Here is a 13,556-nt window from a genome sequence, read left to right as displayed (position 1 = left end):
GATGATTTTAGTAAAGACTGGGTTCGTGCAGATACAACAATTTACGACATTTGGAATGAGACTGGACTCGAGGTAAAATACACCATTTAAACCAGAAGATAATCGGCCTATACTATAATAGAATATAATATTATAATACAGGAAAGTTATATTAGGAAAATTATAGCTTTGTAATCTGAATATTCTCCTTGGTGCCCCGATCTCCTAGTTAATTACAATTAAACGATTAATCAGTTTAATCGCGTGATAATAATTACAGGGAGTTAATTGATAAACATGTCTTCAGTTTAATGGTACCCCAAAGACACGACACTGTTCTACCTGATCAAACCAAATCAAATCAAATGTTATTAGTCACATTAGCCGACTAAAACAGGTGTAGACCTTACAGTGAAATGCTTAATTACGAGCCCCTAACCAACAATACAGTTTAAAAAAAACTACAGATAAGAATAAATGATAAAAGTAACAAGTAATTAAAGAGCAGCAGTAAAATAACAATAACGAGACTGAATACAGGGGGGTACCGATACAGAGTCAATGTACAGGGGCATCGGTTAGTTGAAGTAGTATGTACATGTAGGTAGAGTGATTAAAGTGACTATGCATAGATGACAACAGAGAGTTGCAGTGGTGTAACGAGGGGGTGAGAGGGAGGGGGGGACACAGCAAATAGTCTGGGAAGCCATTTGACTAGATGTTCAGGAGTCTTATGGCTTGGGGGTAGAAGCTGTTTAGAAGCCTCTTGCACCTAGACTTGGCACTCCGGTACAGCCTGCCATGCGGTATTAGAGTGAACAGTCTTTGACTAGGGTGGCTGAAGTCTTTGACAATTTTTAGGGCCTTCCTCTGACACCGCCTGGTATAGAGGTCCTGGATGGCAGGAAGCTTGGCCCCAGTGATGTACTGGGCCTCCATACTACCCTCTGTCATGCCTTGCTGTCAGAGGCCGAGCAGTAGCCATACCAGGCAGTGATGCAACAAGTCAGGATGCTCTCGATGGTGCAACTGATCATAAATATCCCAGGTTTAAATCAGTCCTTTTTTAGAGGGGAAGAATAAAAGGTCCAGATTTGAATTTTAAGGGTATATATAATTAATTTATGAGTCTGAAAATGCACTTTCAAATTAAACATTTACTAAGCAATTCAATGCTAAATAACAATACATTCGATAAAAATGGATGCTAAATACATTTTTGTTTTGATACATTTTTTATAAACAATACTCAGTCATTAAGCATCTGTGCAACATAATGTATTGGATGAAACTATTTGTAGTTACAGAGCTAAATCATTAAGATACAGCAGAGACTCTGTTTCTGTCGACCAGTTCATCTTTTGAATCTTTTTATCAAGGTCTGTTTTATATCTTTTGACTTAAAACAGAATATCAGTAGAGTGATCATAGAAGGGAGCAGGCTATACAACATGATAATAACGATATGTAAATCAGTGCTGAATCTAATGCCAATTTTACTGGACAAATTCTAGGTAGAATATAGAGGGCAATGATGATCAGCTGGCCACTGCAGATAGAAAGGGTTTTGAGGCTGCCTTTGGTGCTCGCAATCTTAAGAACTGCAACAATAATGTAGTCAAGGGTCTAGATCAGATCATATTTTTTAGATAATACTGCAATTATCTAATTGTGGTACATTACTACATATGCTTTACGCTAACACTTGACATTTCAATAAAATTGCATTTAACAGTAGATAACATTTAATACAGTTCGCATGGGCTAAAATGTCAAATCAAATCAATTTTGACTGACATTTAATTAAGTTGTCAAAAGACATCAAACTAATCTAAATCAGGCGTGTTAAACTCATTCTTTGGAGGGCTCAGCGTCTACTGATTTTTGTTATTTCCTTACAATTTGTGTGCAATTAAGACCTACAGAATCAGGTGATGGGAGTTCCTTACTAACCAGTGACCAATTAAGACCTAGAGAATCAGGTGAGGGGAGTTCCTAACTAACCAGTGACCAATTATGACCTAGAGTATCAGGTGATGGGAGTTCCTTACTAACCAGTGACCAATTAAGACCTAGAGAATCAGGTGATGGGAGTTCCTAACTAACCTGTGACCAATTAAGACCTAGAGAATCAGGTGATGGGAGTTCCTAACTAACCTGTGACCTTCAGTGATCAGTAAAAGGCAGGACTGAAAACCTGCAGACACATTGCCTTCCATGGAATGAGTTTGACACCTGTGATCTAAATCAACCAAATCTTGACACTCTATTGTTGATTCACAGTTGAAACCTGACAGTTTAAAATGAGATAAATACAACTGATGGCTTTTTCGCAAATTCAATCAAAGCTCAACATTGATTTAACATGATTACATTGATGGTGATATAACATGGAAACAATATTGACTCAACCACTTTTGCTTGGAACAAGCAAGAAAAAAGAAATGGCTTTGGTAACCCTAACCGTTACATATTTGGATTAATTTCAGATCTCTTGAAAATATTTTTCAGGCGCCCTCGAATCTCCTTGGTTTTGAGACAATACACAAGTGGGTTCACAAGAGAGGGGCCCAGAGTAGAGCCAATGATTAGGCCATTTCTGTGAGAGAGCGTGAGAACCAAACCAACCCTGGTGACCAATATTAACAACACCTTGGGGATAAAAAAGCAAGCCACCACTATCATGTGGGAGACACAGGTGTTAAATGTTTTCCTCCTGTCTTTGGATGAAGACATTTGCATCACTTCATAAACTATCTTCATGTATGAGAAGATTATCAAGGCTAAATTAACCCATAATATGGTAGTCCCCACAGTAGAAGCTACATTGAAATAAAATGTAGGATTCACACATGCTGCTCTTACTAAGGCTGCATATTCACAAAAGCTGTATGGGAGTTTATTTGAGCCACAAAAGGGCAGATTGTTCACCAAGCCAATCCACAAAATAGAAAATATGCAGCCTACTGCCCAAGTGGATGTTATAAGTAAACATACATTTGTATTAGTTAAGATAGTCTGATATCGAAGAGGATATGAAATTGCAATAAGGCGATCATAAGCCATCAGGGCAATAGTGAAGGGTTCCATAGCGCTTCCTAAATGAAATAGGAAGCACTGTATCATGCAGGGTGCATAGGGGACTCTTCTCTCCTCACCAAGGAGAACGTTAAGCATTGTAACACTAATGCTGCTGGTGTAGACTACGTCTATCATTGCCAGTGTGCAAATAAAAAAGTACATGGGGGTATGTAGAGGCTTGTTGAATGCTATGACACAAATGTTGGTGATGCTTCCGATCAGAATGAGAAAGAGGACGAACAAAATGGCTGCTCCCACCAGCTTTGGGTGTTGTACTTCATCCAATCCTGTGATGAAGAATTCTGTTACCGTATATGTTGTTCTGTTGTTTGGTTCCATGTTTCTGTAAATTAATTTACGAAGAAAAAGAGGCAAAAGATTTTAAATTGATCTACAGTGATTTGCAGGATCTCTAATTGAGAATGTGCCAGATATTTTTCAATGTAGGCCAACATCACCAACTCCCAGCACTTGCTTGAATATAGCAGCCATGTACCACTATCAGGACAGAATAACTCTGTGGTCACTGATACGGTTCAGTTTGTATTTACTGCTACATGATGGAATATCTGTGAAAATAACTGCATTAAAACAGTCTGCATTGTCAATCTGGTGCATTGATTGTAACAGAAAATATATAATGAGAATCATCTAGAAAACATACTTTTGGTTACAAGGTCAAGTTTAGTTAATGGATTGTTAAGTTCATTACTTACCAGGTCAGACTTGTGCGCCAGGTTTCACACACAGCTGGTAGATGACACTCTGACCAGACTGGCATTGGATGTCTCTGAATTTATCCCCTTTCTGAACCACCTTCTCTCAGTGACTTGAGGAATCCCACGTCATGATTCTCATTAGACAGCTACATACTGATTGGTTTCCAAAAGCAGATGTAGAAACTGCACACTAGAACATGCATGCATACTGATTGTCTCAAAGGTTTTTATGTTCTTTCCATATCTGTAATTGGTTGAATTGGGCCCTGCATCCTTTCATGAGTGAACTGTAATCATAGAGCTCCAAATCCCTAATGAGACAACCCAATCTCTCTCATAAATCTTGCATTGATGACAATGGTGAATTCCATGCACAGATCTCAAGATAGGACCTTGTCCCCTGAGGACATCCCTCCCCCCTGTGCTTTATTCAGTCACAACCCAAATTAGCGGCACCCTTGATATAGATGAGCAAAAAATACTATAATATAAATCATAGAAATACTGAGCTATTCTGTATGCACATTTTTTTATTACATTTTTTATACTAAAACAATTGCTCAGAGAAAAATATTTTCTTTCATAAGTAATACAAATAATCTAAAAGATAGGTGTCAGAATTCTTATGAACATAATCTAACAAAAATGTTAGCAAAATGTTATTTGCATTAACCTTCTACTGTTCTCCTGTTAATCTCATTTAAGTAACTGTATTTTGGCATTTCATGGATTCCTGTTTCACTGGGGTATAAAAATGAGGTAACACGCATGTAAAATAAATTTGTCATCCATCACCATAGAGAAAGGCCATGAACTCACAAACAAAAAGAAACAAATGGTCGTTGACTTTCATACATCAGGCAGAATCTGTCAGTCTCTCGGTCCCAGATTTGATTCACCTGCACTGTCTCCGCCTTCTACACTGAACAAACATATGTAAAAATGTCAAGGTTTTTACTGAGTTACAGTTCATATAAGGAAATTAATCAATTGAAATAAAAGCATTAGGCCCTAAACTATGGATTTCACATGACTAGGAAGAAAGATATGCATCTGTTTGTCACAGATACCTTAAAAAAAAGGAATGGGCGTTGATTGGAAACCCAGTCAGTAACTGGTGGGACCACCATTTGCCTCATGCTGCGCAACACATTGCATGGAGTTGATCAGGCTGTTGATTGAAGCCAGTGGAATGTTGTCCTACTCCTCTTCAATGGCTGTGTGAAGTTGCTAGGGACATGCTGTCGTGCACATAGGTCCGGATCATCCCAAACATGCTGAACGAGTGAGAACATGTGAGTATGGAGGCCATGGAAGAACTGGGACATTTTCAGCTTCCAGGAATTGTGCACAGATCCTTGCTACATGGGGCCGTGCATTATCAAACTGAAACATGAAGTGATGGCGGCGGATGAATGGCACGACAATGTGCCTCAGGATCTCTTCACGGTATCTCTGTGCATTCAAATTGCTGTTGATAAAATGCAATTGTGTTTGTTGTCTGTAGCTTATGCCTGCCCATACCATCACCGCACAACCATCATGGGACACTCTGTTCACAATGTTGTCATTAGCAAACCACTCACTCACATGACGCCACACATGCTGTCTGCCATCTGCATCTGCTGAAACTGAGATTCATCCATGAAAAGCACACTTCTCCAGCGTGCCAGTGACCATTGAAAGTGAGCATTTGCCCACTGAAGTCAGTTACGATGCCGAACTGCAGTCAGGTCAAGACGCTGGTGAGGACAACGAGCTTGCAGATGAGCTTTCCTGAGACGGTTTCTGACAGTTTGTGCAGAAATTCTTTGATTGTGCAAATCCACAGTTTCTTCAGATGGTGGCTGGTCTCAGATGATCCTGCAGGTGAAGAAGCCGGATGTGGAGGTCCTGGCCTGGCGAGGTTACACGTGGTCTGTGATTGTGAGGCTGCTTGGTTGTCCTGACAAATTCTCTAAAATGAAAATAAAGGTTGCTATTATAGAGAAATTGACATTAAATTCTCTGGCAACAGCTCTGGTGGACATTCCTGCAGTCAGCATGCCAATTGTACACTTCCTCAAAACTTGAGACATCTGTGGCATTGAATTGCGTGACAAAACTGCACATTTTAGAGTGGCCTTTTATCGTCCCCAGCACAAGGTGCACCTGTGTAATGATCATGCTGTTTAATCAGCTTCTTGATTTTCCACACTTGTCAGGTGGATGGATTATCTTGGCAAAGGAGAAATGCTCACTAACAGGGATGTAAACCAATTTGTGCACAAAATTGGAAAGAAATACGCTTTTATTTGCGTGTATGAAACATTCTGGGATCTTTTATTTCAGCTCATTAAACATGGGACCAACAATTTACATGTTGCGTTTATATTTTTGTTCAGTGTAGATGGTAGAGGAGTGAACAAACCGTGGCTTGGGTGGCTGAGATCCATGATGATCTTCTTGGCCTTCCTGTGAGACTGGGTGCTGTAGATGTCCAGGAGGGCAGTTAGTGTGCCCCAGGTGATGCTTTGGGCTGACCTCACCTGCGATTCCGAGTGGTGCAGTTGCAGAACTAGGCCTTGATACAGCCCAACAGAATGCTCTCGATGGTGCATCTGTAGAAGTTTGTGATGTTCTTAGCGGTCAAGCCAAATTTCTTCAGCCTCCTGAGGTTGATGAGGCACTGTTGTGCCTTTTTCTCCATTCTGTCTGTTTGAAGGGAACATTTCAGGTCCTCAGTGACATGCATGCCGAAGAACTTTAAGCTGCGGCACATCAATGTGTATGGGGCATTCTCTCTCTGCTGTCTCCCGTATTCCACGATCACCTCTTTAGTTTTGTTGACGTTGAGCGAGAGGTAATGTTCCTGTCACCACTCTGCCAGGGCCCTCACCTCCTCCCTGTAGGCTGTCTCGGCATTGTTGGTAATCAGGCCTACCACTGTTGTGTCTTCATCAAACTTGATGATTGAGTTGGATACATGCGTGGACACGCATTCATGGATGAATAGGGAAATACAGGCGGGGGCTCAACATGCACCCCTGTGGGGCCCCAGGGTTGAGGGTCAGCATGGCGGAGGTGTTGCTGCCTACATTCATCACCTGGGGCACTGTGGTTTTGAAGGCTGAGCTGTAGTCTATGAACAGCATTCTTACATAGGTATTCCTCCTGTCCAGGTGGGATAGGGCAGTGTGCAGTGCAATGGCCATTGTGACATCTGTGGATCTGTTGGGGCAGTATGCAAATTGTTGTGAGTCTAGGGTGTCGGGTAAGGTTGAGGTGGTATGATCCTTACCTAGCCTCTCAAAGCACTTCATGATGTCAGAAGTGAATGCTACCAGACGATAGTAGTTTTGATCACTTACCTTTGCTATTTTTGATACAGGAACAATGGGGGACATCTTGAAGCAAGTGGGGACAACAGACTGGGATAGGGGGAGATTGAGTATGTCCATAATCCCTCCAGCCAGACTTGTCCAGAAGTCAGAGGTCAAGCTAATTTGTTTGTTCCCATCCATGTTCCCAGTCACCTTACAGTGGTTAAATACAGTGGTTTGCACATTTTATTTGGTGTGAATCCTGCCATCTATCCATGGGTAGGAGCAGGATGGTGGTGTGATCTGATTTGCCGAAGGGAGGGTGGGGGAGGGCCTTGTTGCCGTCCCGAAAGGTAGAGTAACAACGGTCAAGTGTGTTCTCTCCACGTGTAGCACAGGAGATGTATTTGGTAGAGTTTTGAGAGCATTATCCTCAGATTTCCTTTGTAATGTCCCCATTAACAATAAATGCCATATTAGGATATGCCATTTCCAGTTTGCAGAAAGTCCAGTGTAATTACTTGTGAGCCGTCGCTGTTTCGGCATGGGGGAAAATAAACAAAGAAAGTTTTCTCGGCAGCTAATGTGTTCTCCATTTGATGGTGAAATATTCCAGATTGGGAAAACAAAAGGAATTACAGCACATTATGGCACTGTTGCAAAAATAAAGAGTATTCTGGTATCCTCATAACAAGACACCTTATAAATAGAATCCTTAGTAGAAACAAAATCAAAGTGGACACCCTGCCTCAGTTATGTTTTTTAGGCCAGGAGAAATGCAACCACTCTCAAATTCATAGACAGAACTATGTAGCAAGGACTGACCATCCATGATATAATTTTTTTTATTGTCACCATGTTTTACGGATATTCAGTTTTTGCTTACATTTAAATTGTTTACAAATATTGGAGTAAAACAAACTTATATTTTGGGTTGTGCTGGGGTATGACAGTTGAACTGAACTCATGACGTATGTATAAGTTATATTCTTGAAGAAACAATGGCTATATATCAGGGCTATTCAAATCTGACCCTACAAGGTCTGGGGCCTGCTGCTTTTCTGTTCTACATGATCAAATCAAATTGTATTAGTCACATGTGCCGAATACAACAGGTGTAGACCTTACAGTGAAATGCTTACTTACGAGCCCCTAAACAACAATGCAGATAGAAAAAGATAAGAGTAAGAGATAAAAGTACCAAGCAATTAAAGAGCAGCAGTAAAATAACATTAGCGAGACTGTATACAGGGGGCTACCGATACAGAGTCAATGTGTGAGGGCAATGGTTAGTTGAGGTAGTATGTACATGTAGGTCGAGTTATTAAAGTGACTATGCATAGATGACAACAGCGAGTAGCAGTGGTGTAACGAGGTGGTGAGAGGGAGGGGGGACACTGCAATTAGTCTAGGTAGCCATTTGACTAGATGTTCAGAAGTCTTATTGCTTGGGGGTAGAAGCTGTTTAGAAGCCTCTTGGACCTAGACTTGGCACTCCGGTACTGCCTGCCATGCGGTATTAGAGTGAACAGTCTATGACTAGGGTGGCTGGAGTCTTTGACAATTTTTAGGGCCTTCCTCTGACACCGCCTGGTATAGAGGTCCTGGATGGCAGGAAGCTTGGCCAAAGTGATGTACTGGGCCGTCCGTACAACCCTCTGTCAGGCGTTGCGGTCGAGGGCCGAACAGTTGCCATACAAGGCAGTGACGCAACCAGTCAGGATGCTCTCGATGGTGCAGCTGATCATTATTTTCCCAGGTTTAAATCAGTCCTTGTTAACTTCTTGTGGATCAGTTTAGCTGGCGCACTTCAGTCAATAATCCACTCGGTTTCACTCCTTCACAATGCAATCAAAATGAATCCCAAACGTTACCAATAAACTTATCCAAACAAGTCAATCAATGTTCATAATAAAACAATAGGTACCCTAATACGCAAATAAACAATACAATTTAAGACGGAGAATTGTTATTGTCTTTACCGGAGAAAAATACCAAAGAACGTGCTCTCATTGACGCGCATGGAAACACTACAGCCAAAATGGCAGCCATCTAGAAAAATTACAATTTCAGACTCATTTTTCCAAAAACCAGCCTGAAACTCTTTCTAAGGACTGTTGACATCTAGTGGAAGCCCTAGGAACTGCAATCGGCATGATTTCGCCCTAATATAAAAGTGCCAGCCATTGAAATCAGTGGTAGCATTTTTTGGGGTGGATGTTATGTCCTCTGGGTTTCGCCTGCAATTTCAGTTCTGTTATACTCCCAGACATTGTTTTAATGGTTTTAGAAACATTAGAGTGTTTCCTACCCAAATCTACCAATTATATGCATATCCTAGCTTCTGGGCCTGAGAAGCAGGGAGTTTACTTTGGGCACGCTTTTCATCCGGAAGTCAAAATACCGCCCCCTATCCCAAAGAAGTTAAGTTGGGAAGAATAAAAAAAAAAATGCAACTAACTTCAAGGTCCAGATTTGAATTTGAGGGGAATATATAATTAATTTATGAGTCCAAAAATGCACTTTAAAATTAAACATTTATTAAGCAATCCAATGGTAAATAACAATACATTAGATAAAAAAAATGGATGCTAAATACATTTTTTCTTTTGATACATTTTTTATAAACAATACTCAATCATTAAGCATCTGTGCAACATAATGTATTGGATGAAACTATTTGTAGTTACAGAGCTAAATCATTAAGATACAGCAGAGACTCTGTTTCTGTCGACCAGTTCATCTTTTGAATCTTTTAATCAAGGTCTGTTTTATATCTTTTGACTTAAAACAGAATATCAGTAGAGTGATCATAGAAGGGAGCAGGCTATACAACATGATAATAACGATATGTAAATCAGTGCTGAATCTAATGCCAATATTACTGGACAAATTCTAGGTAGAATATAGAGGGCAATGATGATCAGCTGGCCACTGCAGATAGAAAGGGTTTTGAGGCTGCCTTTGGTGCTCGCAATCTTAAGAACTGCAACAATAATGTAGTCAAGGGTCTAGATCAGATCATATTTTTAGATAATACTGCAATTATCTAATTGTGGTCCATTACTACATATGCTTTACGCTAACACTTGACATTTCAATAAAATTGCATTTAACAGTAGATATTAAATACGGTTCACATGGGCTAAAATGTCAAATCAAATCAATTTTGACTGACATTTAATTAAGTTGTCAAAAGACATCAAACTAATCTAAATCAGGCGTGTCAAACTCATTCTTTGGAGGGCTCAGCGTCTACTGATTTTTGTTATTTCCTTACAATTTGTGTGCAATTAAGACCTACGGAATCAGGTGATGGGAGTTCCTTACTAACCAGTGACCAATTAAGACCTAGAGAGTCAGGTGAGGGGAGTTCCTAACTAACCAGTGATGAAAACCTGCAGACACATTGCCTTCCATGGAATGAGTTTGACACCTGTGATCTAAATCAACCAAATCTTGACACTCTATTGTTGATTCACAGTTGAAACCTGACAGTTTAAAATGAGATAAATACAACTGATGGCTTTTTCGCAAATTCAATCAAAGCTCAACATTGATTTAACATGATTACATTGATGGTGATATAACATGGAAACAATATTGACTCAACCACTTTTGCTTGGAACAAGCAAGAAAAAAGAAATGGCTTTGGTAACCCTAACCGTTACATATTTGGATTAATTTCAGATCTCTTGAAAATATTTTTCAGGCGCCCTCGAATCTCCTTGGTTTTGAGACAATACACAAGTGGGTTCACAAGAGAGGGGCCCAGAGTAGAGCCAATGATTAGGCCATTTCTGTGAGAGAGCGTGAGAACCAAACCAACCCTGGTGACCAATATTAACAACACCTTGGGGATAAAGAAGCAAGCCACCACTATCATGTGGGAGACACAGGTGTTAAATGTTTTCTTCCTGTCTTTGGATGAAGACATTTGCATCACTTCATAAACTATCTTCATGTATGAGAAGATTATCAAGGCTAAATTAACCCATAATATGGTAGTTGCCACAGTAGAAGCTACACTGAAATAAAATGTAGGATTCACACATGCTGCTCTTACTAAGGCTGCATATTCACAAAAGCTGTATGGGAGTTTATTTGAGCCACAAAAGGGCAGATTGTTCACTATGCCAGTCCACAAACTAGCAAATATGCAGCCTACTGCCCAAGTCGCCATTATAAGTAAACATACATTTGTATTAGTTAAGATAGTCTGATATCGAAGAGGATATGAAATTGCAATAAGGCGATCATAAGCCATCAGAGCAATAGCGAAGGGTTCCATAGTGCTTCCTAAATGAAATAGGAAGCACTGTATCATGCAGGGTGCATAGGGGACTCTTCTCTCCTCACCAAGGAGAACGTTAAGCATTGTAACACTAATGCTGCTGGTGTAGACAATGTCTACCACTGCCAGCGAGCAAATAAAAAAGTACATGGGGGTATGTAGAGGCTTGTTGAATGCTATGACACAAATGTTGGTGATGCTTCCGATCAGAATGAGAAAGAGGACGAACAAAATGGCTGCTCCCACCAGCTTTGGGTGTTGCACATCATCCAATCCTGTGATGAGGAATTCTGTTACCGTATATGTTGTTCTGTTGTTTGGCTCCATGTTCCTGTAAAATAATTTACAAAAAATTAGAGGCAAAAGATTGAAAATTGATCTACAGTGATTTGCAGGATCTCTAATTTGGAGTGTGCCAGACATTTTTTCAATGTAGGCCAACATCACCAGCTCCCAGCACTTGCTTGAATATAGCAGCCATGTACCACTATCAGGACAGAATAACTCTGTGGTCACTGATACGGTTCAGTTTGTATTTACTGCTACATGATGGAATATCTGTGAAAATAACTGCATTAAAACAGTCTGCATTGTCAAACTGGTGCATTGATTGTAACAGAAAATATATAATGAGAATCATCTAGAAAACATACTTTTGGTTACAAGGTCAAGTTTAGTTAATGGATTGTTAAGTTCAATACTTACCAGGTCAGACTTGTGCGCCAGGTTTCACACACAGCTGGTAGATGACACTCTGACCAGACTGGCATTGGATGTCTCTGAATTTATCCCCTTTCTGAACCACCTTCTCTCAACCACTGGAGGAATCCCACGTCATGATTCTCAATTAGACACACACACACACACACACACACACACACACACACACACACACACACACACACACACACACACACACACACACACACACACACACACACACACATACCTTTTTTCTCTCGCAATATTGGTTAGAGCCTATAAGTAAGCATTTCACTGTAAGATCTACACCTGTTGTATTCTGCACACGTGACAAATAACATTTGATTTGATTAGACAGCTACATACTGATTTGTATCCAAAAACAGGTGTAGAATCTGCACCCTAGAAGATGCGTACATGCTGATTGGCTAAAAGCTCCATAAGACACATAAAGACGGACATATTTTGAATTGTCCTTTATCTGTAATTGGTTGAATTGGGCTCTACGTCCTTTCATGAGTGAACTGTATTCGTAGAGCGCCAAATCCCTAATGAGACAACCCAATCTCTCTCATAAATCTTGCATTGATGACAATGGTGAATTCCATGCACAGATCTCAAGATAGGACCTTGTCCCCTGAGGACATACCTCCCCCCTGCGCTTTATTCAGTCACAACCCAAATTATCGGCACCCTTGATATAGATGAGCAAAAAAGACTATAAAATAAATTATAGAAATACTGAGCTATTCTGTATGCAAATTTTTTTATTACATATTTTATACTAATACAATTGCTCAGAGAACAGTATTTTCTTTAATAAGTAATACAAATAGTCTAAAAGATAGGTGTCAGAATTCTTATAAACATAATCTAACACAAATGTTATCAAAATGTTATTTGCATTAACCTTCTACTGTTCTCCTGTTAATCTCATTTAAGTAACTGTATTTTGGCATTTCATGGATTCCTGTTTCACTGGGGTATAAAAATGAGGTAACACGCATGTAAAATCCATTTGTCATCCATCACCATAGAGAAAGGCAATGAAATCACAAACGAAAATAACAAATGGTTGTTTATTTTCATAAATCAGGCAGAATCTGTCAGTCTCTCGGTCCCAGATTTGATTCACCTGCACTGTCTCCGCCTTCTACACTGAACAAACATATGTAAAAATTTCAACGTTTTTACTGAGTTACAGTTCATATAAGGAAATTTGTCAATTGAAATAAAAGCATTAGGCCCTAAACTATGGATTTCACATGACTAGGAAGAAAGATATGCATCTGTTTGTCACAGATACCTTAAAAAAAGGAATGGGTGTTGATTGGAAAACCAGTCAGTAACTGGTGGGACCACCATTTGCCTCATGCTGCGCAACACATTGCATGGAGTTGATCAGGCTGTTGATTGAAGCCAGTGGAATGTTGTCCTACTCCTCTTCAATGGCTGTGTGAAGTTGCTAGGGACATGCTG

General features: G+C 40.0%; 2 protein-coding genes across 2 annotated transcripts; both read right to left on the bottom strand.

The window, feature by feature from the left end:
- Positions 1–2,076: 2,076 nt before the first annotated feature.
- LOC106580956 (olfactory receptor 734) lies at positions 2,077–3,648 on the bottom strand. Its single transcript, XM_045703411.1, has 2 exons — positions 2,830–3,648; positions 2,077–2,085 (listed from the first exon to the last, which is right to left on the bottom strand). Exons 1-2 carry the CDS (start codon positions 3,397–3,399, stop codon positions 2,077–2,079), a joined length of 579 nt encoding a protein of 192 aa, XP_045559367.1. The 5' UTR covers positions 3,400–3,648.
- Positions 3,649–10,504: 6,856 nt separating this feature from the next.
- LOC106580957 (putative olfactory receptor 10D3) lies at positions 10,505–12,121 on the bottom strand. The gene is made up of 2 exons (XM_014162548.2): positions 12,081–12,121; positions 10,505–11,706 (listed from the first exon to the last, which is right to left on the bottom strand). The coding sequence occupies exon 2, from the start codon at positions 11,700–11,702 to the stop codon at positions 10,749–10,751; it is 954 nt and encodes a 317-aa protein (XP_014018023.1). The 5' UTR covers positions 11,703–11,706; positions 12,081–12,121; the 3' UTR covers positions 10,505–10,748.
- Between the last annotated feature and the right edge of the window lie 1,435 nt (positions 12,122–13,556).

Source organism: Salmo salar, chromosome ssa20, assembly GCF_905237065.1.
Source record: "Salmo salar chromosome ssa20, Ssal_v3.1, whole genome shotgun sequence".
NCBI classification, from domain to species: domain Eukaryota; kingdom Metazoa; phylum Chordata; class Actinopteri; order Salmoniformes; family Salmonidae; genus Salmo; species Salmo salar.
This window is presented reverse-complemented; position numbering and strand designations above follow the sequence as displayed.

Coding starts and splice junctions, on each gene's coding strand:
- LOC106580957 (XM_014162548.2), bottom strand. CDS start 11,702: ATGGAGCCAAACAACAGAACAACATATACGGTAACAGAATTCCTCATC.
- LOC106580956 (XM_045703411.1), bottom strand. CDS start 3,399: ATGGAACCAAACAACAGAACAACATATACGGTAACAGAATTCTTCATC.